Raw genomic sequence first — 24,455 nt, forward strand, 5'->3', positions numbered from 1 at the left:
TTATATTTTTAGTAGAGACAAGGTTTTGCCGTGTTGGCCAGGTTGGTCTCAAGCTCTTGACCGCAGGTGATCCACCTGCCTCAGCCTCCCAAAGGGCGGGGATCATAGGCGTGAGCCACCGCACCCGGCCATCACGCCCCAAAATCTTTTAGCCCCAACCTCCTCGTGGGCTCCTAGGGCCCCTGGAGGCCCCAGTGTCTGTCTGCCTCTCTGGAAGCTGAGACTTAGTTCCTCCTGCCGTTCTGTCTCTGTGGACAGCCCCTCTCAGCAGGTTCTCTCTCTGGGACATTCACGGCCTGAATGTACCATGGGGAACCTGGTGTGGAGGAGGCTACTACTCTCCCCTCCCCTCCTGGGGCCTCTTTAAAAACAAGCTTCCCAAGGGGTGTGTGTCTCAGCAGACGCTGTCACTGTTAGGGCCTGAGGTACCAGCAAAAGCAAAGTCTTTGCCTCCTGGTCATGGGGGAGGAAGCCAGGCAGCCCCAGATTCAGACTCCAGGCTTGGGGCAGTGGCCACCAGGGAGCCTCAGCCCTTCCTCTGTTCCTAAGTCCCCAAGAAGAGCAGCCAGCTAAAAGTAAAAGGCGGCCACGGTTATCATCTCTGTCTGCCCAGTTACGTTTACCTGGAGGTCTGGTCTGCTGAGCTTAACTCTTTAAGCCACTTGCCTGCCCCTCACCCTCTCAGAGGAGCCCTGCCTGCCCAGGCGGATACCCAGTGTCCGTGTAAGCCCGAGACCACCTGTGCTGTGTGCGTCCCAGTGTGCACAGTGCCTGCTTCATGATTCGCTGCAGAGACGGCGTTGGTGTGAACGGGATCAGGGTCTCGCCCTGCACCCGCGGCTCTCGCTCTCCTGCACCCTGGGCGGGGCTCCCCGTGGCAGCCTCCCTCCTGGTTATCCTGGCAGGCCCGGCCTGTGTGGTTCTTACGCATGAGGGGGATAGTGCGTCCCGCAGGCAGGCCTGAGCCCCGAGTGTTGGAATTGTCTCAGTCTCTGACTTGTAACCTCCAGGCACAGGAGACGATGGACTCACTGGCCATGGTGGAGGGTGTCAGCGGCTGCCAGGACCTCTACCGCAAGCACATCGGTCCCCTCCTGGAGCGGGTGACCGCGTTGCACCTCGACTGGACCGCACACTCGCCAGAGTTCCTGCAGTTCAGTGTCATCGTCACGCAGTCAGGTGAGCCGTCCCGACAGCTGGCGAGCCGTGCCTGGCCCCACTCAGGCCACACACCTGCTCCCCCAGGTGCTCAGCAGGTACCGGCGCCGACCAGCTGAGCTGTGGTTCACCGAAGCGTGTTTTTAAAAGCACCCAGTAGCCACTCTTGCCTGTGGAGAAGCAGCATTTTCAGGAGCATCGTATGGAAGACGGTGGGACGCGGCTCTTCCACTTGGCCCGGGCACACGCTTTCATGTGAAACCTTCAAAGTGTGCTTTTCCGTGGCCTGTTTTGTAGCCCGGCTTCTTAAATACGTCTGGATTTTGTTGCAGAATCTAGATGTCTAGCCACATGAGTGCTGTGTGTGTGACATGGGGGCCTCAGCCTCAGCCCCAGCCCCTCTGAGACCAGAATTTCTGTGGTTCTCCTTGAGCCTGCGGATCAGCCACTTTCCTGGGATGGACAGCGTGGCCCAGTGGGGCTTCAGTGTGGGGCAGGACCCGCTGCAGAACCCTAAGGAGGCATCCGTTCAGCGGCCATAGTGCCTTGGGACACACAGCCCACGCTGCTCCGTGGGCCATGAACTCACCGCAGTAGCTTTTCCTCATTTGCCTCCCTGGCTCTCCCGCTCCCGTGTGCAGCTCTGAGTGCCCCCGCCTCCTGTTGGATGTGTGCACCAGGGCGGTCGTGCTCTGCATCTGAGGACGCTAAGATTGTTCTTATGCAATCTCTGTGCCTCGTAGGGACTCACCTTTTTTTTCCCTGAGACTTGGAAAAATATCCAAAATTGTTCTTTGTCAGCTGCATTCAAAACTGTTTCCAAATTAGAAAAGAAAATACTGGCTGGGCGTGGTGGCTCACGCCTGTAATCCCAGCACTTTGGGAGGCTGAGGTGGGAGGATCACTTGAGCTCAGGAGTTCGAGACCAGCCTGGCCAACATGGCAAGACCTCATCTCTACAAAAAGATGAAGAAAAAAACTGCACATGTACCTCTGAATCTAAAATTTAAAAATAAATAAAATACAGTTAGCCAGGCGTGGTGGTACGCACCTGTGGTCCCAGCTACTCAGGAAGCTGAAGTGGGAGGATCCCTGGAGCCCAGGAGTTCGAGGCTTCAGTGAGCTGTGACTGCACCACTGCACTCCAGCCTGGGGAACACAGCAAGGCCCTGTCTCTAAAACCAAAAAAAAAAAACAAAGCTGGCAACTGCTGACGTGCACTCGGGGCGTTAAACACTTTATGCCAGACGCTGCTCTGCAAGCCTTAAGGCCGTCAGCTCATCTACCCTCACAGCCGGCCTGTGTGGTGGAAACTGTGACCCCGTTTCACAGACAAGGAGGCAGAGCACAGAGAACTCCCGAGGCAGCGACTCCAGAGCCTCCCTCAGCCCCTCTCCCACAGGCCTCTTGGATGGGGGCCCAGGGTGTTCCATTTCAGATTTTTACTGAATGTTATTCCTAACAACCTCTTGCACCAGATTACTCCAGCCTTCACCTCACAGTCCAGAAAACTGGGCACGCAAACCCCGAGAGACTCGGCTTGCAGTGAAGCCAGGACTCGCATTTACTGCAGCTCTGGTGGCTTCTCCACCATCTACTCTTCCTCTTTGCAGCAGCATTTCTTATGGTGCTCGCGGAACCGATTGGCAGCTTGTAACGTGCATCTCTTTGGGCCCACGTCTCCTGTCATTCGCTGAAAGGCAGGAAGACCGCAGTGTGCTGTTTGGTGTCAAGAGCTGGGTATAAAACTGCGTGGGTTTTTCTGTTTTTTGTTTTCTGAGACAGGGTCTCACGCTGTCACCCAGACTGGAGTGCAGTGGTACGATCACAGCTCACTGGAGCCTTGAACTTCTGGGATCAAGTGATTTCTCTGCCGTAGCCTCCTGAGTAGATGGGATTGTAGGCACATGCCACCTGGCTACTTTTGTATTTTTTTTCTGGAAATGGGGTCATATATGCTGCCAGGCTAGTCTTTTTTTTGAGACGGAGTTTTGCTCTGTCGCCCAGGCTAGAGTGCAGTGGCGGGATCTCGGCTCACTGCAAGCTCCGCCTCCCGGGTTCACGCCATTCTCCTGCCTCAGCCTCCCGAGTAGCTGGGACTACAGGCGCCCGCCACTGCACCCGGCTAATTTTTTGTATTTTTAGTAGAGACGGGGTTTCACCGTGTTAGCCAGGATGGTCTTGATCTCCTGACCTCATGATCCACCCGCCTCGGCCTCCCAAAGTGCTAGGATTACAGGCATGAGCCACCGCGCCCGGCCGCCAGGCTAGTCTTGAACTCCTGGGCTCAAGCCATCCTCCTGCCTCAGCCTCCTGAGTAGCTGGGACCACAGGCACCCACCACCACGCTTGGCTAATTTTTGTATTTTTTGTAGACATGGGGTCTCTTTATGTTGCCCAGGCTGATCTCAAATTCCTAGGCTCGAACAACCTTCCCACCTCAGCCTCCCAAAGTGCTGGGATTACAGGCATGAGCCACCACGCCTGGTTTAAAACTGCATTTCCCAGTGATTATTTTCTCTGAGCCCCATCTGAGCACATACATGTGTGGTGCTCTCGGGAATCAGGGGCACAGCCTCAAATATAATACAATATTTCCAACATCATGTCCTTGGGAATACAGATGATTTTTATTTTCTTCTTTATTTTTTTCTATGTTTTTCTAAGCTTTCTCTAATGAGCATGCACTACTGTAATAAACAGAAGACAAAAGCATTAAAACAATTTTTAATAGAAATTTTTAAATTTCTCATTTACAAAAGTTCTATGGGAAGATACCTTTTAAATTTTAATTATTTTAAACATACAGAAAGGGATAATTTCTAAACTTTGAGAGGACGGGGGATCTATAAAGATGTCGATTTGACTATATACATTTGAACCAAAATAAAAGGAACATTAGACTTAGGAAAATATTTGCAGTAAGTACGACAGTGTGAGATCTTCGGTACATGAAGCTGACACAAAATGAGAATAAAAGCATTAAGAGTTGGGCACGGTGGCTCACGCCTATAATCTCAGCACTCGAGTCCATAACTGAGCAGCCTGCTCTGATGATAGAGGCTGAGGCAAGGAGGCTCACATGAGCCCAGGAGTTGAGGCTTCAGGGAGCTGTGATTGTACCAGTGCACTCCAGCCCGGACAGCAGAGAGAGACCATGAGTCCAAACAACAAAAAGCACTAACTCCCAAACAAGCAAAACATCCACATTTTATAAAAAAGAATTAATACAACTAATAAGCAAATAGAGTGGGAACTATCCAGCCCTTCTAGTCATGAGGAAATATGAATTAAAGACTAGGGTCCCGCTGGGCGTGGTGGCTCACGCCTGTAATCCCAGCACTTTGGGAGGCCGAGGTGGGCGGATCCCGAGGTCAGGAGATCGAGACCATCCTGGCTAACACTGTGAAACCCCGTCTTTACTAAAAATACAAAAAATTAGCTGCGTGTGGTGGCGGGCGCTTGTGGTCCCAGCTACGCAGGAGGCTGAGGCAGGAGAATGGCATGAACCCAGGAGGCGGGGCTTGCAGTGAGCCGAGATTGCCCCATGGCCCTCCAGCCTGGATGACAGAGCGAGACTCCATCTCAAAAAAAAAAAAAGACTGTAGGGTCCCATTTTTTCATTTATCCAATTAAGTGAAATAAACAGCTTCTGCTCAGGGTGGCTGAGCTGGGAGTGCCAAGGTGCTTTTCGAAAGCCGTGGGATGGTGCGCATCCGGAATTGCCAATGTCTTCACTCCTTTCATCCAGCAATCACATTCATGAGAATCTATCCTTCCAGTTCTAATTATGGAAAAAGCTATGCACCCAAAAATATGCATCCGGGCATAATTTAATAGCAGAAATTGGAAGTGACCCAAATACCTCATACGAAGTTAAATACATAATGATATTTCCATAGAAGAAATGCTCTGGCAACCATTAAAAACAATTATCCTAAGCCTTTACAGCAAAATGGGAAGACGTGTAGTGTGATATGGAGGGAAAGTGAAGCCAGTGCAGAAGTGTCCGTGCTGTGAGCAGGTGCGCTAGTGCTGGGAGGGCAGACACGTGGCCCGGGCGGAAGTGTCCGTGCTGCGAGCAGGAGCGCCAGTGCTGGGAGGGCAGACGCGTGGTCCGGGCGGAAGTGTCCGTGCTGCGAGCAGGAGCTCGCGCTGGGAGGAGAGACACGTGGTCCGGACGGAAGTGTCCGTGTTGCGAGCCGGAGCTCGCGCTGGGAGGGCAAACACGTGGTCCGGGCGGAAGTGTCCGTGTTGCAACAGGAGCGCTAGTGCTGGGAGGGCGGACACGTGGCCCCGGGCAGAAGTGTCCGCCAGCAGGAGCGCTCGTGGCCCGGGCGTCAGGTTTGAACATTCTTGACAGCAAGTGGCCCACCCCTCAGCGTGCTAATTCCTTCCCATCCCAGGAGTTGGACGTGACCTGTGGACATTTGGCTGTTCTCTTTCCGTTTTTAAGCCAGAAACTCTGTCTTGTTTGTAGTTTAAGATGTAGAGAGGGTGAAACAGTCAGAAACTGGGTAAGAAGCAGCGTGGTTCTCGTGGCAGGGCGGCACTTGGCCCGAGACTCCTGCTCTGCCGGGAGGCTCAAGTCAGGCGTCCCAGCAGCTTCCATGCAAGTCCTCCTGCCCGGCTGCGTGGGGAGGCCCTCCAAGACACCAGCTGGTCTCACCGCGAGGCCTGACTTCCAGCCAGAGCAGCGAGTACATTGCGTCTCCGTGTGGCAAGGGCAGGTGGGGGTCTCAGTCCACTACCGAGCAGCCTGCTCTGATGACTGGCGGCGCCAGGGAGAAGGCTCGCATCGCGGGGTCCCCAGCGACGGCTCAAGGTGACGCACAGATGCTTGGATAAGCCAGTGGACACTCCCTCTACACTGGCCCGGGGCCAGAGCGCCTCCCTCTGTGGCCCCAACCCAGTCCCCACCCTGAGCCTTCAGCTCCTGGGCCTGCAGGCTGAGCCTGGCAGGAGACGCTGCAGGGACCCTCGGAGCTGTCCTTGCCCTGTCATTGATGGAGACTTACAGGGAGGCCGGGCGGTCCTACTGCAGTGGGGACCCTTTGGGGCGTAGGATGCACAGTGCAGGCGCCCACGCCTCACGCCCACCGGAGAGCAGCCACGGTGCAGGAGCTTGGCCCTGAGTGTGGGTGGGGTGAGGGCTGCAACGCTGAGGGGCAGGTATTAAACAACTTCTTTCACTAGAACAATTGATTTTGGTGGTTATTTCAACTATTGCTTGACTTTTTCAAAAAAATTTAGGAAAGTTTAAGAAAAATGGAAGGTTATTTTGTTTTTGAGACGGAGTTTTGCTCTTGTTGCCCAGGCTGGAGTGCAATAGTGCGATCTCAGCTCACCGCAACTTCCGCCTCGCAGGTTCAAGCAGTCAAGCAGCTAGGATTACAGGCGCCCGCCACCACGCCCAGCTAATTTTGTATTTTTAGTAGAGATGGGGTTTTCTCCATGTTGGTCAGGCTGGTCTCGAACTCCCGACCTCAGGTGGTCCACCCATCTTGGCTTTCCAAAGTGCTGGAATTATAGGCGTGAGCCACCACGCCCAGGTTTGGTTTTTTGTTTTTGTGTTTTTGAGACAGTCTCACTTTGTCACCCAGGCTGGAGTGCGGTGGCACGATCTCGGCTCACTGCAACCTCCACCTCCCAGGTTCAAGTGATTCTCCTGCCTCAGCCTCCCAAGTAGATGGGACTACAGGTACACGCCACTATACTAGGGTAATTTTTGTATTTTTAGTGGAGTTGGGGTTTCACCATGTTGACCAGGCTGGTTTCAAACTCCGGACCTCAGGTGATCCTCCCTCCTTGGCCTCCCAAAGTGCTGGGATTATAGGCGTGAGCCACCATGCCTGGCCAAATAGAAGGTTTTCATATGGAAAAGCGTGATTTTGGGGGGGTTAAAATTTTCTGCTGCTTTTCTGTGATAATCACCTCACTGATTCAGAAGGAGGAAGTGGGGAGGTGGTGGCCGATAGTGCCCTCTCCCAGGTGGGAGCGCCCGAGCCTGGGCCTGTGCTGGATGGGGCCACCTCCCGTCTCCTGAGGGCCGTGCACAGGAGCCTGTGCTGTGTCTTGCAGGCCCTGCCCTAGGAGAAGCCCTGCCACACGTCGTGCCCACGCTCAGGGCCTGTCTGCAGCCCTCCCGAGACCCGCAGATGCGCCTGAAGCTGTTCTCCATCCTGTCCACTGTGCTGCTCAGAGCCGCGGACACCATCAACTCCCAGGGGTAGGTCCGGGCTCTGCCTCTGCACGGCCCCCAGCTGGGGCCTGGGCCAGGGGTCCCCATCTCCCTCCCCAACAGTTCGCTGAGCAAGGGGGTTCCCACCTCCCCCCCCAACAGTTCGCTGAGCAAGGGGGTTCCCACCTCCCCAACACTGCACTGCGTGAGGGGGTCCCCATATCCCTCCCCCACGCCGAGTCTGAGGTGGGCCGGGGGTCCCCACCTCCCTCCCCCACAGCTCTGTGGGCGAGGGTTCCCCACACCAAGTGTAAGGTGGGCGTATGCAGTGAACCCTGAGCTTAACTGGCCCGGAAGCAGCTTGTCCATCCTCACTGGGTAAACACAAGCTCTCAGCAGGGAATGCACAGAGAAGCACTAAGTCAAAGTCATCTCCGTGTGGTCATTAAAATTCCAGTGAATGAAAAAGTTTTAGGGAACATTAACTATTAATGGCTTATGTATTAGTTGTTCTCTGTTTTAAAAGCCTTTGGGCACTTTTCAAACCTAACAAAGAATTGATTGAATTACTATTGATGGTCAAAGTGGTAGAAATACCTCTCTATTATCTAAGAGAACTTTTAGGTGGCATTAAGACCCCGAGGGCCTAGGGCCTCCAGGTGTATGGCTTTGAAGTAAAGGCGAGAAGCATGGGGGCCCCCCAGGAGCACTGGGAGGGGCAGTGGAGGAAGAGCTGGGAGGGGCAGTGGAGGAAGAGGCCCCGCCCCCAGGAGCACTGGGCGGGGCAGTGGAGGAAGAGGCCCCGCCCGGGTGCCGCTGCTGAGGCAGCTCTTAGGGCCCTGCCGCTTTGTTAAGAGCAAAAGGTGCCATCAGCTGGGTCCCACCCCCCCGGCTGTGCGGCTGGATCTGGGCTGCATCAGCACCGGGACCCGCCCCGGCAGCACATCTGTCAAAGCGGAAAGCAGTTCACACACCAGAGCCTCAGGTGGAAAGAATCCGGGCATTCAGACTTTTCTCCTTCATGACCCTCATCTCTGCTCTCGGCCTCAGCCCGTCTGTCGTACTGCCGGAAATTTTGTTTCCTGCTTGTCTTCAAAGACTTCAGGGCTTAGAACGGATCATAGAAAGAGATGAACCGAGAGCCGTGGCAGCCTTCCAGCTTGCAGGCTGATATTTGTGTAGATACCATGCAGATAACATGGCAGGGTCCAGGCCCTTCCCTCTGGAACTCACACCTGGCTGTATTTTGGGAGGAACCGCTGGGCAGGTTCTGCCCAGGAACATTTAACTCTGCGGAGCACGGTTTCCACATCTGGGCTGAGTTCCCAAAAAAAGTGCACCTAACAATGTCTTGTGGAAGGCACTTGGTGTCAGGAGAAGTAAAGTGTTCAAATGGCAGTGATTTTAATGAACTTATTAGCTATTTTAATAGGCAGGAAAGATTTTTTTTATCCGTTTGGTTTTTATTTTTAGAATCATAAAATAGCGAGTTGGCTCTGCTGAAGTAGAGATGGTGGGCGGGGAGTCGCCACTGACCATCGTCTGCGCAGAGCACCTTCCTGTACGCAGGTCCCTGCTGTGTGGGTGCCCAAGAGGGCTGAGGGCTGCATCTGCCGTGGTGTCTCCACCTTGGACACCGTGAATCATGAGAGGTTCTCAGGACTGCCTCCCACAGACTTTCTGTGTCTTACCTGGGACACTCGGGACTAGTTGTGTTTAGGTTTTTTTAAAATTCTGTAGTAATTGCATTGTAGAGCATCCCTAATCCAAACTTCAGAAATCCAAAGTGCTCCAGTGAGTATTTCATTTGAGCGTCACGTCAGTGCTCAGAAATGGTCAGACCCTGGAGCACTTTGGATTCTGGAGCGAAGGATGCTCAGCCTGCATCTGACAGAAGCTCCAGAGAAGTGGCTGCGAGTTCAGGGCAAGAGGCTCCTGGCTTTGAGGCTGCACCGTTTCTGGGAGTCGAGCCCCATAGTTGACCTCGAGTCCCTCTGTGAATAGGGATGTGCTCAGGCAGGGAACCCGGAGCACCAGCCACTGGGCCCCTCGCTCCCTGGCTCCCCAGCATCTTCGAGTCCTATGGGCCTGGCTATGCCCGGCCCTGGTGCCTGCAGACTGTAGCATCTTCGGGTCCTATGGGCCTGGCTGTGCCCGGCCCTGGTGCCCATGGACTATAGTGTCTTGGGGTCCTGCAGGCCTGGCTGTACCCGGCCCTGGTGCCCGTGGACTGTAGCGTCTTGGGGCCCTGCAGGCCTGGCTGTACCCGGCCCTGGTGCCCGTGGACTGTAGCGTCTTGGGGCCCTGCAGGCCTGGCTGTGACTAGGTCTTGGAGCCCTGCGGGCCCCGATCCCGGGACTGAAGGCCCTGCAGGCCTGGTTCCCCGGAGGGCAGCAAGAGCGAGACTTTGTCTCAAAAAAAAGGAACGTGCCTCGTTCAGTGGTTCAGTGGTGGTTCTGATGGACACCCAGAAGTTCTGATGGAGCTTCTGTCAGACACAGGCTGAGCATCCTTCACCCCAAAATTTAAAAAAAAAAAAAACAATTTAAAAAAAACCTAAGCACTCCTAGGTGGCGCCCGTGTGGCACGCCTGGCCCACACTTGGACCCCGCACCCTGAAGGCCAGGACTTCCAGGCCGTTTCGTGTGGTCACCGTGGAGCAGGCGCTGGGTTCATTCATTCCTGCGAGCCCTCTTGCAAGTCACGGTGCCGAAAATGGCAGCTCTGCTTAAAGACAGACACACGCCGGAAACCTCGCTGAATGCACGTAAATCACGCTACACCAATGTCACTTTCCACGTCTGCTCATCTACCTGGCTGGTCCCAACATGGCCCCTGCTGAGAGCAAGCCGGTGGCACCTCCAGAAGAGGAAGGGATGCTGTGCAGGCTTCACGGACGTTGGAGTGCTGTGGGCTGTGGAGCTGGTCTTGGAGACCAGAACCACCTTTGAAACATACCGTGGTGTTGGGATGTCACTAATGAGTGTGTCATTTTGCTTTGAGTTTGTCTTGGTGGCACGTTGACCTGACTGGTCACCGTCAGAACGAAGTCACCGACGGGGTGGGAACTGCCCGTCTCTCTGAGCTGTGGTCCTCTGGTCCCTAGGACTGCGCCCGTGGCCCTCCCATCCCACCTCTCTGAAGCCGCAGCGACTGTCCTTGCTGGACGGAAGGTTCTGTGGCTGGAGAGACTTGGCCTTTTTCTGGGGGAGGGACGCAGATGGGAAGGGGCTCACTGGGCGCTGCCGACACCATCGCACCTGCCCTCGCCCAGGTGTCACCCAAGCCTCCTTTTGGAGCTAGGAGCGGCGAGAGGCTGAAAGTGCACCCCCGGCCCAGGGCCTCTGGCTCCTTCTCTGGAGAACAGGAGCCGCAGGAGAGGCCAGCTGCACAGGCACCGCCATCTCCCGTCTCCCGGGTGGGGTTGGGCCTGGAGGAACCTCCCACTTCGCACTCAGAAGCAGCTCCTGAGAGGAGGAGGGGCCTCGTGTTTTGGGGTCGAGTTCGTTTTCCTGTTTGGCTCCCCCTCAGCCCCATTCATCCCCAGACCGAAACGTTCCTTCCGAGCTCCTGTCCAGCCTCCTCATCCGCCCTCTCCGCTCCGGTTCCAGGCAGTTTCCCAGCTACCTCGAGACGGTGACGAAGGACATCCTGGCCCCCAATCTGCAGTGGCATGCGGGGAGGACAGCTGCGGCCATCCGCGTGGCTGCCGTGTCCTGCCTCTGGGCGCTCACCAGCAGCGACGTCCTGTCGGCAAAGCAGGTATGGGGTTCCCTGCGTGCTCGGTGGACACCGGCCGGGGACTGCACAGGCTTCCTGGCGCCCGGCAGAGCTCCCGCAGCAGGAACTTGGGGAGGCAGCAGCTGCACCTCCACCTGGGGCCTGTACCCCAAGAGGCTGTCCCCACACTGGCGGCAGAAGGGCAGGAGCCGGCAGCGGGGCTGCGGTTCAGACAGCAGGCGGGAGAGCGGGAGCGAGCGCCCGGGTCCAGCCAGCCCTGTCGTGCTGCGGGTTTTGCTGCTGATGATGAGCCTGGGGTTTCTCGGGTTTAACGCCCAATGCTGGCTACAAGACCAGGAGTCGAATCCCAGGATCCAGGCCAGAGGACAGGCTTGGGCTTTCCGCATCGTTTCTGTGAACACCTCCAGCTGGTACCAGGCGTCAGAAAACAGACACTGATGCCCGCCCCGGTCCTGGTCGCCGCCCGGCCCGGCGGGAAGGCGCTGCCCCGGGCGCCCGTGCAGCATCAGCGCCACCTCCTGGTGCACACAGGGTGGTGCGGTCGGTGCTCCAGCTGAAAGCCCCACATCAGTGGGACCCAGGCGAGCCATGACTCTGGTTTAGGATTAGTGTCTCACCCAGGAGTTGTAAACAGTGTGCGTATTTTCTAAAAATCAAGTAAGCAAGTTAAAAATTGCTCAAAATCTAAATTTTACAATCAAGATTCAAGCCTACTTTTTAGGTAAAGCTTTCAAGCCCCCTAAGTCCTTCCAGGCAGGAGTGCACGGATGGTGAGCGCCCCCCCAGGACAGATGTGAGTCACGTCGTATGTGTTTGCTGATTGCAGATACGGGAGGTGCAGGAAACACTGATGCCTCAGGTCCTCACCACCTTGGAGGAAGATTCGCAGATGACGCGACTGATCTCGTGCCGTATTATCAACACGTTCTTAAAAACCTCGGGTGGTATGATGGATGCAGAGAAACTCATCAAGATTTATCCTGGTAGGACATTTCTTTTGTTCACAGCCTACGTATATACAGTCGGTCCTCCGTATCCCTGGGTTCCATTTGTATCCGTGGAGTCAGCCAACCTCGGATCAAAAGTATCAGGCTGGTGTGGTGGCTCACACCTGTAATTCCAGCACTTTAGGCAGGAGGGTTGCTTGAGCCCAGGAATTTGAGACCAGCTTGGGCAACATAGTGAGACCCCATCTCAACAAAAAATTTAAAAATTAGCCAGGGCTGGTGGCACACACCTGTAGTCCCAGCTACTCGGGAAGCTGAGGCAGGAGTATCGCTTGAGCCCAGCCTGGGCAACAGACCAAAACCCTGTCTTTAAAAGTAGATGTGTGTGTGTATGTATATATGTGGCTACATATATACGTTTATGCATTTATACATACAAATACAAATTTGTATGTACATTTGCATATATAAATATGTATGTATTAGGGGGCAGAATTCCACAGTTCCAAAAAGCAAAGCTTGAATTTGTTGAGCACCGAGTACAACGTTGAACCCACGTGAAGGAAGCATCATGTGGACGTTGTATTCAGCATTAAAACAACATTGAACCCGCGTGAAGGAAGCATCGTGTGGACGTTGCATTCGGCATTAAAACAGCGTTGCACCCGCGTGAAGGAAGCGTGTGGACGTTGTATTTGGCATTAAAACAACGTTGAACCTGCGTGAAGGAAGCATTGTGTGGACGTTGTATTTGGCATGAAAACAACGTTGAACCCACGTGAAGGAAGCATGTGGACGTTGTATTTGGCATTAAACATAATCTAGAGACAGTTTAAGGTGTGCAGGAAGATGTGTGTGGGTCATGTGCAAATACTGTGCCTTTTTTTTTTATCAGAGACTTGAGCATTTGAGGATTTTGGTATCCTGGAGGAGGTGGATTCCTGGAACCAAACCCCACAGATACCAAGGGACGACTGTATTTAAGTTTGATGGTGGTTGTTTTATAGAAAAAAATAGCAAACGTGGCTGGGTGCGGTGGCTCACGCCTGTAATCCCAGCACTTTGGGAGGCCGAGGCGGGTGGATCATAAAGTCAAGAGATTGAAACTATCCTGGCCAAAATGGTGAAACCCCGTCTCTACTAAAAATAAAAGAATTAGCTGGGCGTGGTGGCGCACGCCTGTAGTCCCAGCTACTCAGGAGGCTGAGGTAGGAGAATTGCTTGAACTCAGGAGGTGGAGGTTGCAGTGAGCCAAGATCGCACCATTGCATTCCAGCCTGGGTGACAGACCCAGACTCCATCTCAATTAAAAAAATAGAAAATGCTCCTCTTTGACTTCTGTTCAAGTTGGTACTATGAGAACAAAGGGCAATGACAGATGAAATACCACAAATTAAATGGCACAGCAAGAAGCAAGGCAGAGGTCTCCAAACCAGCACTGGGTGGGGGTGACAAGGCTCAGCTTCCACGCGGCCGGGAGTGGGGCCCTTAAGGGTTGCAGGGTCCCCATAGAGCAGTGCCCTCAGGGTGGGGCGGCTGGAGCTGCCTGTGGGGAGACGGGGCCAGGCCACCCTGCAGCAGGACCAGGGGCACAGCCTCAGTGTCACCGCCTCCTGAAGCCCAAACCCCAGACCAACCCCAGGTGAGAGCAAGCACTGGGGAGGGGAATGGGGTGGTTAGCTTGAAGCCTCCGAAAAGAAGCAGCACTGAACAGTCATGAATTCGGAGAGCCCCTCACTCAGGGCAGCCTGCACACAAACCCCTCAGGACAGGGCCCCCGCCACCCAGGCCATGGGCCAGTACCTGTCCGGGTCCTGTTAAGAACCAGGCCGCACAGCAGGAGGTGAGAGGTGGGCAAGTGAAGCTTTATCTGTGTTTACAGCCACTCCCCATCTCTCTCATTACCACCTGAGCTCTGCCTCCCATCAGATCAGCGATGGCATTAGATTCCCATAGGAGCGCAAATCCTATTGTGAACCGTGCATGTGAGGGATCCGGGCTGACGCTCCGTATGAAACTAACGTCTGATGATCCATCACTGTCTCCCATCATCCCCAGATGGGACCGTCTAGTTGCAGAAAACAAGCTCAGGCTCCCACTGATTCTACATAATGATGAGTTGTAGAATTATCTTCTTATATGTTACAATGTAGTCATCATAGAAATAACGTTACAATAAATGTAACGCACGTGAATCATCCCGAAACCATCCCACCCCCCCCACCCCCACCCCACCCCCCACCCCACCCCCGTCCATGGAAAATTGTTTTCCATGAAACCAGCCCCGGTGCCAAAAAGGTTGGGGACTGCTGCCTCAGAACACCAGAGACCCGGCGCTAAGGGTGGCCTCGTACCCAGCCCGGGAAGGAAGTGCCGATAATAGAACCACCTCAAAGTTACCTTTTTTGAGGCGTGTTTAAGATCCTCAAAAAGCTAAAAGAACAACATCCACTAAAAAACAAATTGAGCAACAAGAAAACAAGCAGAAATAAAGAACAGATGGAAACGGACACGATCGCTGGGGAGTCCAGTGACACGGAATGCCATGCTGGTGCTACTGTCAGGAAAGCAGTTACCCAGCGAGGGAGGAAGGGGATGGGGTGGGCAGGAAGCAGCCACTCAGGCTCTCCTGATGAGCTCTACTTTATGTGATTATCTATACTTCGTGTATTTATGGCAGAAATCTTTAGCAGTTTTTAAAAGATGGTTCTTACTAATTCCCGGAAATGCATGGAGTCATCGGAACTTCACACTCTGTGCATTGGGTCAACTCTAGACTGAATGTGGCTGAAAACAGAGTTAGTGACATGAAAGCCAGGAATGTGGAATTCCCCGAGATTCCACCTGGAGCCGGCGGAGGACATGGGACACAGAGGGACGCGGGGCCTGGAGTGGGCGGAGGACACGGGATGGAGAGAGGCGCCAAGTGGACCGAGAGGCTCCCGGGCTTTTCTGAATCCCAGGAGAAGAGAATGGAGGAGAGATGGTGCCTCAGAATCTTTCAGAACTGGAGACAGACATGAATTTTCAGATTCACACTACACGCGGCGCTGGGCAGAAAAACCACCGCCTGCTGAACTGAGGTCCGGGTGTCTTTGTCACTCATTCTCTCACCTTTGCTTTTCTGTTTTTATTCTTTAGTAACAAACATCCTGTTCCCACTGACTCTGGAACAAGTTCAGTCCATGCGACTGTTGGGAATTCACTCACTTTTTAAAACAGGAGCCGGCAGAAAGGCTGCACGCATTTGGGCGTCGGAGCGTGTTTGGGCGTCTGGGCCGCAGCCCCCCGTTTATTTTCACTACAAAAGTTTCCTTGAGAGGCTCCTTGCCCATTAGTGCCAGCTCTGGGCTTCCCAGGGTGAAGTGTCAGACGAATCGTGGCCTCCTCGGCGGGGAAGGGAAGGATGTCCTGAGTTGGGAGCACAGGCACCCAGGCCTCCCAGGACAGACAGACACAAACATGAACAGCAGACAGGCCAGTGTGAGCCGATTCTGCCTGGCTTAGTCGTGCATGAAAGGAACCCTAAACTGGTACAAAAGTGGACCTGCAGGCCATCCAGGGAGTGGCCATCGTAAAAACACAATAGCCAGCGCCACTCTGTGCAATTCCATAGTCGACCGCGCCAGCAGGAGGCCTCCGAGGATCCTGTCCAGGCCCATAGATGTTTGCTAGTGGGACGACCTTGGGTGAGTTGAGCATCTGACTCCGTCCTTCCTCCTGAGACACGTGCAGCGAGGGCACCCACCGTGCAGCGAGAGCACCTGCCGTGCAGGGCTGCTTCAGGGTTTGGCGCTGTAATGCCTGGATGCGCTCCGCGGCTTCCTCCTTGGTGCCTGTGTTTGGTGGCTGGAAGGTCCAGCACCCTCAGGGCCCAGAACCCTCAGGGAAGCGCCTGGACATCTGCCAGGAGTTAACCCACTGGGTCCTACTTGTCTCAATGGCTTGGTAGGATGGCCTGAACTCTGGATGTTTTTCATGCCTTTCATTACACAGGAACCTCTTGCTGAGAGAGGATCATACTCTCCACGTTGCAAAAGCAGCAGAGACCCAGCCCAACTCTGCAGCGGGAAGATGGGCCTCGTGCCAGGCGTGGGCAGCTGCCCCTCCCAGCGTCGGGAAGATGGGCCTCCGAGTGGTTTTGCAGCTCGGTTGTCTGCGAATCTCCGGATGATGCACAGAAGGGGGTGCCAAAGATTTTTTTAAGATGATGTGAAAAAAAGCATAAATTTGATAAAAATTATGTCCATTAACCTCATAAGTTTCTACCCGTCGGGAAGGATCATCCTTCTGTTTTCAGCAGCAGCAAACTGACCACAGCAGGGGGTTGTCTGTCACTGAGTCCTCAGCTCTGGTGGGAGGGCAGGGTTGGAGCTGGGTGGGGTGGCCGGCTCGGGGATCTGAGCATCTGGGAGCAGGAGGTGGAGGGCCAGGTGAGCACACAGCTACAGCTACAGGGAGGCTTTGCGCCTGCAGGGCAGGTTATTACAGGGGCCGCAGCAGGGCCTGGGCCGCCTCCACTCTGTTGGCTGGGGTTCAGGGGTCCTAGGTCACCAGGAGCACCTTGCATGTGGCTCGAGATGCACGGAGTCTCCCGTGAGGTGTGAGTTTCCTAGGACCCCAGGGCAGGTGTCCCATGTGAGTGTGAACTAAATGCCTTTGTGGACGTTTAGACGTGAAATGTCTGCTCTAGACTCACACACCTGTCTCGCCCCCTCCTTCCAGAACTCTTAAAACGCCTAGACGACGTTTCCAACGACGTGAGGATGGCAGCTGCCTCCACCTTGGTCACCTGGCTGCAGTGTGTGAAAGGTGCTGACGGAAAGTCCTACTATCAAAGCAGTGTCCAGTACCTGTACCGAGAGTTGCTGGTTCACCTTGACGATCCAGAGAGGGCCATCCAGGATGCGATTTTAGGTGAGACTCCGACAGCTTGGCCTTCGTTCCGATGCCTGCTTGCAGCGCCTGCCACGGGCCTCTGTGGCTGAGCCGTGTGACCGGCCACAGGGCCCTGGCGCACAGGAGGGGCCTCAGCTCCAGCCTAGCACACTCTTGAGTTCTTGGCGAGCCCTGAAAGCGCCTGTCTTTGTGGTGACAGCCGCTGACGTTTCCTCTAACAGAAATCAAAATTGAGAGCATTCTAGAATATTTCTTAATTGTTTAAAATAACAATAGTAAGCCCAGTATATATTGACACAGATGACTTCTGTTTGTGAAAAATATTTTCCGAAACAAAATCATCTGCAAGAACAATTTTTGCAAATGTCTTAAATGTGTAGCTTGATGGAAGACACTGGACTTTCACATCTTCCATACAGTCAGTCGTGATGTGTATGGCTCTGGTTGAAATACGTGGAAAATAACCTGGCCTTGCCTGTGGCTTCAGGTGTAGTTGGACAAAAGAAGAGTATTTTAGTAGCCTTTTCAGATAGGCGTGGGACTTCTTCGGTACCACGCCAACAGCGACACAGGCCGTCCCTTGAAGGTTACTCACAGCACAGGGCCTGAGACCACACCACAGAGCCTTCCACGCTCAGTGCATTAAAATCCGCTGGTCCATCTCGCACTTGGAATGTAATGATTTGCTTTTTTTTCTTTTTTTTTTGTTTTGTTTTGTTGGTGGTGGTGAACGTAATGATTTTGCTTTTTTTTAAATAAAATTTGTATTTTTAATTTTTGTGGGTACACAGTAGGTGTATATATTTATAAGGCACGTGTGATACTGTGATACAGGCATGCAGTGTGCCCGTCACTTCAAACACTTACCCTTTCTTTGTGTTACAAATAATTCAGTGATACTTTTCGTTATGTTTAAATGTGTGATAAATTATTGTTGACCAGTCGCCCTGTTGTGCTATCAAATACTAGCTCTTATTCGTTCTGTTTTTGTATCCATTAACCATCCCCACCTCTCCCCCCGGCCCCGTTCCCCTTCCGAGCCTCTGGGAACCATCCTTCTGCTCTATCTCCATGAGTTCAATTATTTTTATTTCTAGCTCCCACAAATGAGAACGTGCGGAATTTGTCCTTCTGTGCCTGACTTATTTCGCTTAACATAGCGACCTCTGCTTCCCTCCATGTTGTTCCAGTGACCGGATCTCATTTCTTTTGTGGCTGAGTAATATTCCACTGTGTGTGCCACTTTTCCTTCTCCCTTCATCTGTCTGTGGACACCTAGTTGCTTCCAAACCTTGGCCGCTGGGAACGGTGGGGACGGTCGGCATGCGCGTGCAGCTCTCCCCCATAGCTGATTTCCTCTCTTTTGGGTATATGCCCAGGAGTGGGATTGCTGGACTGTATGGGGCTCTATTTTTAGTTTTTTGAGGGACCCACAGACTGTTCTCCAAGCGGTTCTCGTTTACATTCCCACCAGCGGGTTCCCTTGTCTCCACTTCCGCGCCGGGACGTGTTTCTGCCCGTCTTTGGATAGCAGCCGTTTTAACTGGGGTGAGAGGACGACTCTCGGTGGTTTCTGTCTGCATTTCTCTGAGGAGCGGTGGTGCTGGGCACCTTTTCAGATGCCTATTTGTCATTTCCATGCCGTCTTTTGAGAAATGTCTATTCAGGTCTTTTACCCATTTTTAATTGGATTATCAGATCGTCTCCTGTTGAGCCTGAGCTCCTCGTAGATTCCAGTGATTAATCCATGTCAGGCGGCGGTTCGCAGATACCGTCTCCCGTCCCGTACCCGCGGGCCGTCCCTGCGAGGCTACCGTCCTCTGCTCATTGTTCCCTTTGCTGTGTGGAAGCTTTGGGCCTCGATGTGCTCACTTTGCCTTTTGACGTCTTTTGGAAAATACCACTTGGACCTTCTTGGCACAGCTGCGTCCCATCTCCTGGCGTGGCCACATCGCGTTATGCGATGTCAGATCTTCCTGGGGTGGCTGTGTCCCGTCACGCGGCGTCAGAAACTCGGACCTTCGTGGCGTGGCCACGTCCCCTCACGCGGCGTCAGAAACTCGGACCTTCCTGGCGTGGCCACGTCCCCTTACATGGCGTCAGAAACGCGGACCTTCGTGGCATGGCCACGTCCCCTCACGCGGCGTCAGAAACTGATCGTCCTGGCGTGGCTGCGTCCCGTTAGGCAACATCAGAAACTCCCCTGCATCGGCACCAGGCTCAGAAGAGTCCAGGCTTGTGGTGGCAGGGCCAAGCTTTGGATAATTCTGATTTTTTGTGTGAGAGCTTGACTTGTATCCTCGGCCACAAACCCTGTCAGTTGTTCTGGGAGGGACTCGGGCTGTTCACTTTCACGCCATGCTCTGCCAGATCCCGCATCAGCGCAGCCAGGCTGGGTGCACTGCCCGTCCCTCCGTCATTCTTCCTGGAAAAAGCAGCTCAGCTGCACGACCCTGGTCCTCAGTGTGATGCGGGGCATCTGGTGCCCACTCGCGGATAGAAGCCCTGTGCGTGAGGGTGAGTGTGGCAGGTGAAGCCGTGTGCTCGAGGGTGAGTGTGGCAGGGGGCGCGGGCCTCAGCTGCTCCCACATCTGCACAGGTGTGAGCACAGTGACAGGCCGGGCGTGCTCTGCGTGTGACCACGAACCTGGCTTTGACTCACAGACCCCCTGAAGGGTACCCCCTGGGGAACCCGAGGGCCTTGGAGCACATGTCGGGAGCCCTTGCCTTGAGTCGTGGAATCAGGTTGTCAGCCAGTGAGGGAGCTCCAGAGCCCATCGACCCACGGCGGGGCCGGTGCTCTCTCCAGGTCACGGAAAGAAGCTGCGAATGGGAGACCAATTGGAAATTGTTTAAAAGGAGGACAGCAGCTCATGCGCAGGCCTGTCCTGCCAGATCCACCCCGCGCCCCCAGCTCCCCACACTCCTTGGCAAATCCCAGCCCTGCCTACACCCTCCCAGCTCTCCTGCCCTGCACTACGCACCATCAACCCGAGTTCTGAGCTTCCCCTACCCTCAGCCTCAGCCTCACTCGCCCTCAGGACCTTTCTAGGCTGAGGAGACCAGTGCCCCTGTGCACAGCTCAGCCTGCAGCCCCGGCCCTCTCGCCTCCCGAGGACCGCACAGGGCATCTCCCTTCCCCACTGCACGGTCCAGGCCATTCTTTCTGTTGTCTTTAAAAAAACGAAACAGATATCCTGGACGCCGACCCCCACCTCCCCCACCGCACGTCCGCCTGGCAGCAGGCTCCCTGGAAGCAGCCCGCCTTACCCCTCGAGGCCCTGGGCCCGTGGCAGGCATCCGTGGCCGTCCACCTGCCTGCACCTCTGAGCAGCGCCAGGCACAGCTGGCGGCCACGCGCCCTCCTCTGGCTGCAGGACACCCGTGCTCAGCCTCCTGGTCTTACCTTCACCCATGTGGGCCCCCGCACTGCTCCTCTGCTGTGTCTGCACCGCTCCCTCAGAGCTCTTCTCCTGGCCTCCACGCCACCCTCCACGCCACCCTCCACGCCACCCTGCCCTCGGCTCCACACACGAGTGTGGCTGCCTGGTGCCGAACCCTGGGCCACTACCCCCCTCCGTGACTCTGCCTGCCGGGTCCCCCCACCCTCAGTGGCTCAGTGGCCATCTGTCCTCAAGACCGAAGGCAGAGACCTTGAGGTCCTCCTGGGACCCCTCTTAACTCCCAGCAGAATCTGATAGGCTCCCCAGCCACCGCAGCAACCTCCCCATCCCCTTCCTGCCTCAGCTAGACATGCCTGACCCTTACTGGCCCCCATCCCTGCAGCTCCCACTGCCCCCATCACACGCACCACCACGAGCCTCTGACACATTTGCCTTCCTGATTTTCATCATCGGCCACTCCTTCCTGATGAACCCTCCTTAAGTGTGGGTTCATTTCCGGCCGTGTTGGTGGTGCCTGGCCCGTGGGAGGTTTGCAGTCACTGCGGCAGGTGAATTGGCATCAGCAAATTGGTTAAGAAAGTCGTCTGTTTTTCCGAGCCTGTTTATTTGCTCCTGTGAGACCTGTTCTAAGCCCAAAAATGCCACCTGAAGACTGGAGGACATCATTTCACGGTCTGCCAACAACTGCCAGGAGGCGATTTTTAAGTTCTTTGAGTCCATGTTGTGACTGCCGTGCACCCACCCAGCAGCATCAGGTTCCTCATATTCACATAGGGACCGCCATGCAGCATGAGGTCACTTGTCTCCACATTGTGACTCAGGTCATTTGTATCCATATTCTGACTGCTGTCCACCCATCCAGAATGTCAGCTCACTTGTATCCACGTTATGACTGCCGTGTACCCATCTGCCCCATCAGGTCGCTCATATCCACATTGGGACTGCCGTGCACATGGCCAGCAGCGTGAGGTCACTTGTATCCACATTATGACTGCTGGGCACCCATCCAGCAGGATCAGGTCATTCGAATCCACATTGTGACTACTGTGCACCTGTCCAGCAGCGTCAGGTCATTTGTACCCACATTGTGAGTCAGATCACTCGTATCCACATTGTGACTTGGGTCACTCGTATCCACATTGTGACTACTGTGCACCCGTCCAGCAGTGTCAGGTCATTCGTACCCACATTTTGAATCAGATCACTCGTATCCACATTGTGGCTCGGGTCACTCGTATCCACATTGTGACTACTGTGTATCCACCCAACAATGTCAGGTCATTTGCAAATGCTTTTACAGATGCTTGAACTTTAATATGAAGCCGATTTGCACGAGAAGTAAGATTGGTTTCATGTTTATTTCTGGCATGTTCAGGGTGTTTTGCTGTTTTACAGAGGTCCTCAAAGAGGGCAGCGGGCTGTTCCCAGATCTCCTGGTGAGGGAGACGGAGGCCGTCATCCACAAGCACCGCTCGGCCACCTACTGCGAGCAGCTCCTGCAGCATGTGCAGGCCGTGCCGGCCACGCAGTGACCACACTGGTGCGAACCACAGCACACCCTCGTCCCCACCTGAGCCGGAGTTTGTGGCCTTTAAATCTTATAAACAAGGCACCTCTGTGCCAGCAGCAAGACTGTGACAGCAAGAATGTACTCCTCAGGACACCTGTCTGCTCTTCCCCTGGAATAACAGCCTCTGAGTGGATTCTGCATTTTATGTGATTTGTTCCGTTCATCAAGAGGTCTCCCAAACGTCTACAGCTGATTTGAAATTAAAAGTAAATCGCAGCTGCTCCTCCTGCAGCCAAATCAGCATCATCTTAGTTTTTAAGCCTCACATGCGCAGCTGGGTTCATGAATTATCGGTTCCATCCTGCTTAGATGCCCACCAAGAAAGTTTTTACCTATTTAACAAAAAAGAAAAAAGCCAAAGTGATTATAAAGAAATGAAATCTCTTTTTGGGTTTTGTGTCCTGAAATTTAATATCTCAGTGAACAGACTAAAAGGAATTTGGAATCTTAACAACTTATCAAATTTCTTCTGTTTTATATACTGGGACTTTAAAGGTTATATATTTGGTCACCATATATTTTAAGTCGGTAATGCTAACAGTGTTGAAAATGATATTTCATCAGATCTAATTTTGGTTGCCCCTATAGGCAGCAAGAAAGTAAAATTGTATTTCCCTCTCGCACATTTTACACCCAAGTGCCTAAAAGATCTCATTGTAAGTGGGTATTGTTACCGTAAGCCATTGTGTTCACACAAGGGGGAAATGCTATGTATATTTTTCAACAAATATTAACATTTATACTTTCATGTTTGAAAATTTAATTAAAAATATTTGTTATAATGATTGTGTATGCCTGACTTTGTGGGTTGGTAACTAACCGAACATGTCAGGCAGGGATCCCAGCCTCTAGAATTCTAGGGTTCCTCTGCGGGGTGTCGTAGTGTCCCCTCTGGACACCAGGGGGCAGGAGCTCCCAACATATTCGGGCAACACCCCCGGTAAGGAGGGCCCCATGGGACTCACCTTGAGAGGGGCTGGGGCATCAGGGTGGGGGCAGGCCAGCCTTGAGGGGTATCAGGGTTGGGGGGGGTCAGCCTTGGTTGGCAGCTGGGGTGTCCAGGTGCAGAGAGGTCAATCTGGATGGGGGGTGGTTTCAGAGTTGGGGGACGTCAACCTTGGTGGAGGGTGTTTTGTCCGGGTGGAGGAAGGTCACCTTTGGGTTTGTCTGGGTGGGGGAGGTCAGTCTTGGGGGTGGCTGGGGTGTCCAGGCTGTGGGAGGCCAGCCTGGGGGGGACACTGGGGTGGAGAGGTCAGCCTTGGGGGGTGTCTGGGTTGAGGGAAGTCAACCTCAGGGGGTGTCAGGGTCGGGTGAGGTCAGCCCTGGGGGGTGTCTGGCTTGGGGGAGGTCAGCCTTGTGGTGTTTGGGCTGGAGGAGGTCAGCCTTGGGGGAGTTCAGCCTTGGGGGGTATCAGGGTGGGGGAAGGTCAGCCCTGTGGGGTGTCTGGGTTGGGGGAGGTCAGCCTTGGGGGGTGTCAGGGTGGAAGGAGGTCACTCTTGGGGGGTGTCTGGGTTAGGGGAGGTCACCCCTGGGGGGTGTCAGGGTTGGAGGAGTTCAGCCTTGGGGATGGCTGGAGTGTCCAGGTTGGGAGGTCAGCATGTATGGCTGAGCCTGCCCCATGCACTCACATCCCCGGCCCTAGACACCCTCGCCACCCTCTGGTCCCCTTCAGAGCTACACCGTCACGCCTGCTCCCTGCGCCAGCTTCTGTAACTGGTGGCCACGGGGATTTCAGGGGCCCTCAGGGGTGATCTTCTACCTCTTCCTTGTGTGCCCTTTGACCTCTGTGGCTTCTGCCATGTCCTTGAAGGGCCCTTAAGAGCCCCTGGGTCGGTGGTCCTCAGTGGCGACGGAGCCAGTGGCAGCAGCCTCACCTGGAAGCTTGTTAGAAATGCATATTGCAGGGCCTCAGGCCAGACCTACTGAGGCAGAGACGGGTGGGCTGCAGTCAGCCCTGCAGGTGATTCTGAGGCTGCGGACTGGAAGGACCCCCACCTGTGCACCAAGCAGTTCCCATCCAGCTCCCATCCAGCACAAGGCTCCATCGTCTGTCTCTGTCACAAGAACCAGAAATGAATGGCAGGGAGCTTGCCCAAGAGGACACACATGTGAGGGGCCCCTCAACCCCTCGGACGCAGGTGCACCAACCCCTGGACGGTCCCTCACCCTGCGTGCTGGGGCCACAGCATGGGAAGAGACATCAGCACTGCCGCTCCGTCTCCACACATCTGTAAGGGAGCTCCCAGGGACCTGGCACGTCCACAGGTGCGTGTGTTCAGAGAAAGACGGAAACCCAGCCTACAAGGGTTCATAGACACCCAAGAGGCATTACGTCCCTCTCCACTTAATTCTTTGAAATTTTTATGGGCTGGGTGTGGTGGTTCATGTCTGTAAAATCCAGCACTTTGGGATGCTGAGTGGAGAGGATCACTTGAGCCCAGGAGTTCGAGACCAGCCTGGGGAACAGAGGGCGACCCCATCTCTACTAAAAATTTTTTAAATGAGCCTGGCGTGGTGGTGGCTCATGCCTGTAATCCCAGCACTTTGGGAGGCCA

At 54.3% G+C, this 24,455-nt stretch overlaps 1 protein-coding gene across 2 annotated transcripts in view; it reads left to right on the forward strand.

Moving 5' to 3' along the window:
• Window positions 1-24,455, forward strand: part of DNAAF5 (dynein axonemal assembly factor 5) — a 79,903-nt gene that overhangs the window by 33,368 nt on the left and 22,080 nt on the right. Inside the window, exons 8-13 of one of the 2 annotated variants that reach the window (XM_032145954.2) lie at window positions 1,011-1,179; window positions 7,240-7,387; window positions 10,951-11,101; window positions 11,907-12,063; window positions 16,753-16,944; window positions 21,726-22,682. In XM_032145954.2, coding sequence (XP_032001845.1) covers window positions 1,011-1,179; window positions 7,240-7,387; window positions 10,951-11,101; window positions 11,907-12,063; window positions 16,753-16,944; window positions 21,726-21,862 — 954 coding nt within the window. In that variant the 3' untranslated portion in view covers window positions 21,863-22,682. Of the gene's footprint in view, window positions 1-1,010; window positions 1,180-7,239; window positions 7,388-10,950; window positions 11,102-11,906; window positions 12,064-16,752; window positions 16,945-21,725; window positions 22,683-24,455 lie in introns of those variants that run through there. The other variant, XM_058434433.1, reaches the window with a different exon arrangement.

The sequence above is a fragment of the Hylobates moloch genome, unplaced genomic scaffold, assembly GCF_009828535.3.
Source record: "Hylobates moloch isolate HMO894 unplaced genomic scaffold, HMol_V3 SCAFFOLD_24, whole genome shotgun sequence".
NCBI lineage: Eukaryota > Metazoa > Chordata > Mammalia > Primates > Hylobatidae > Hylobates > Hylobates moloch.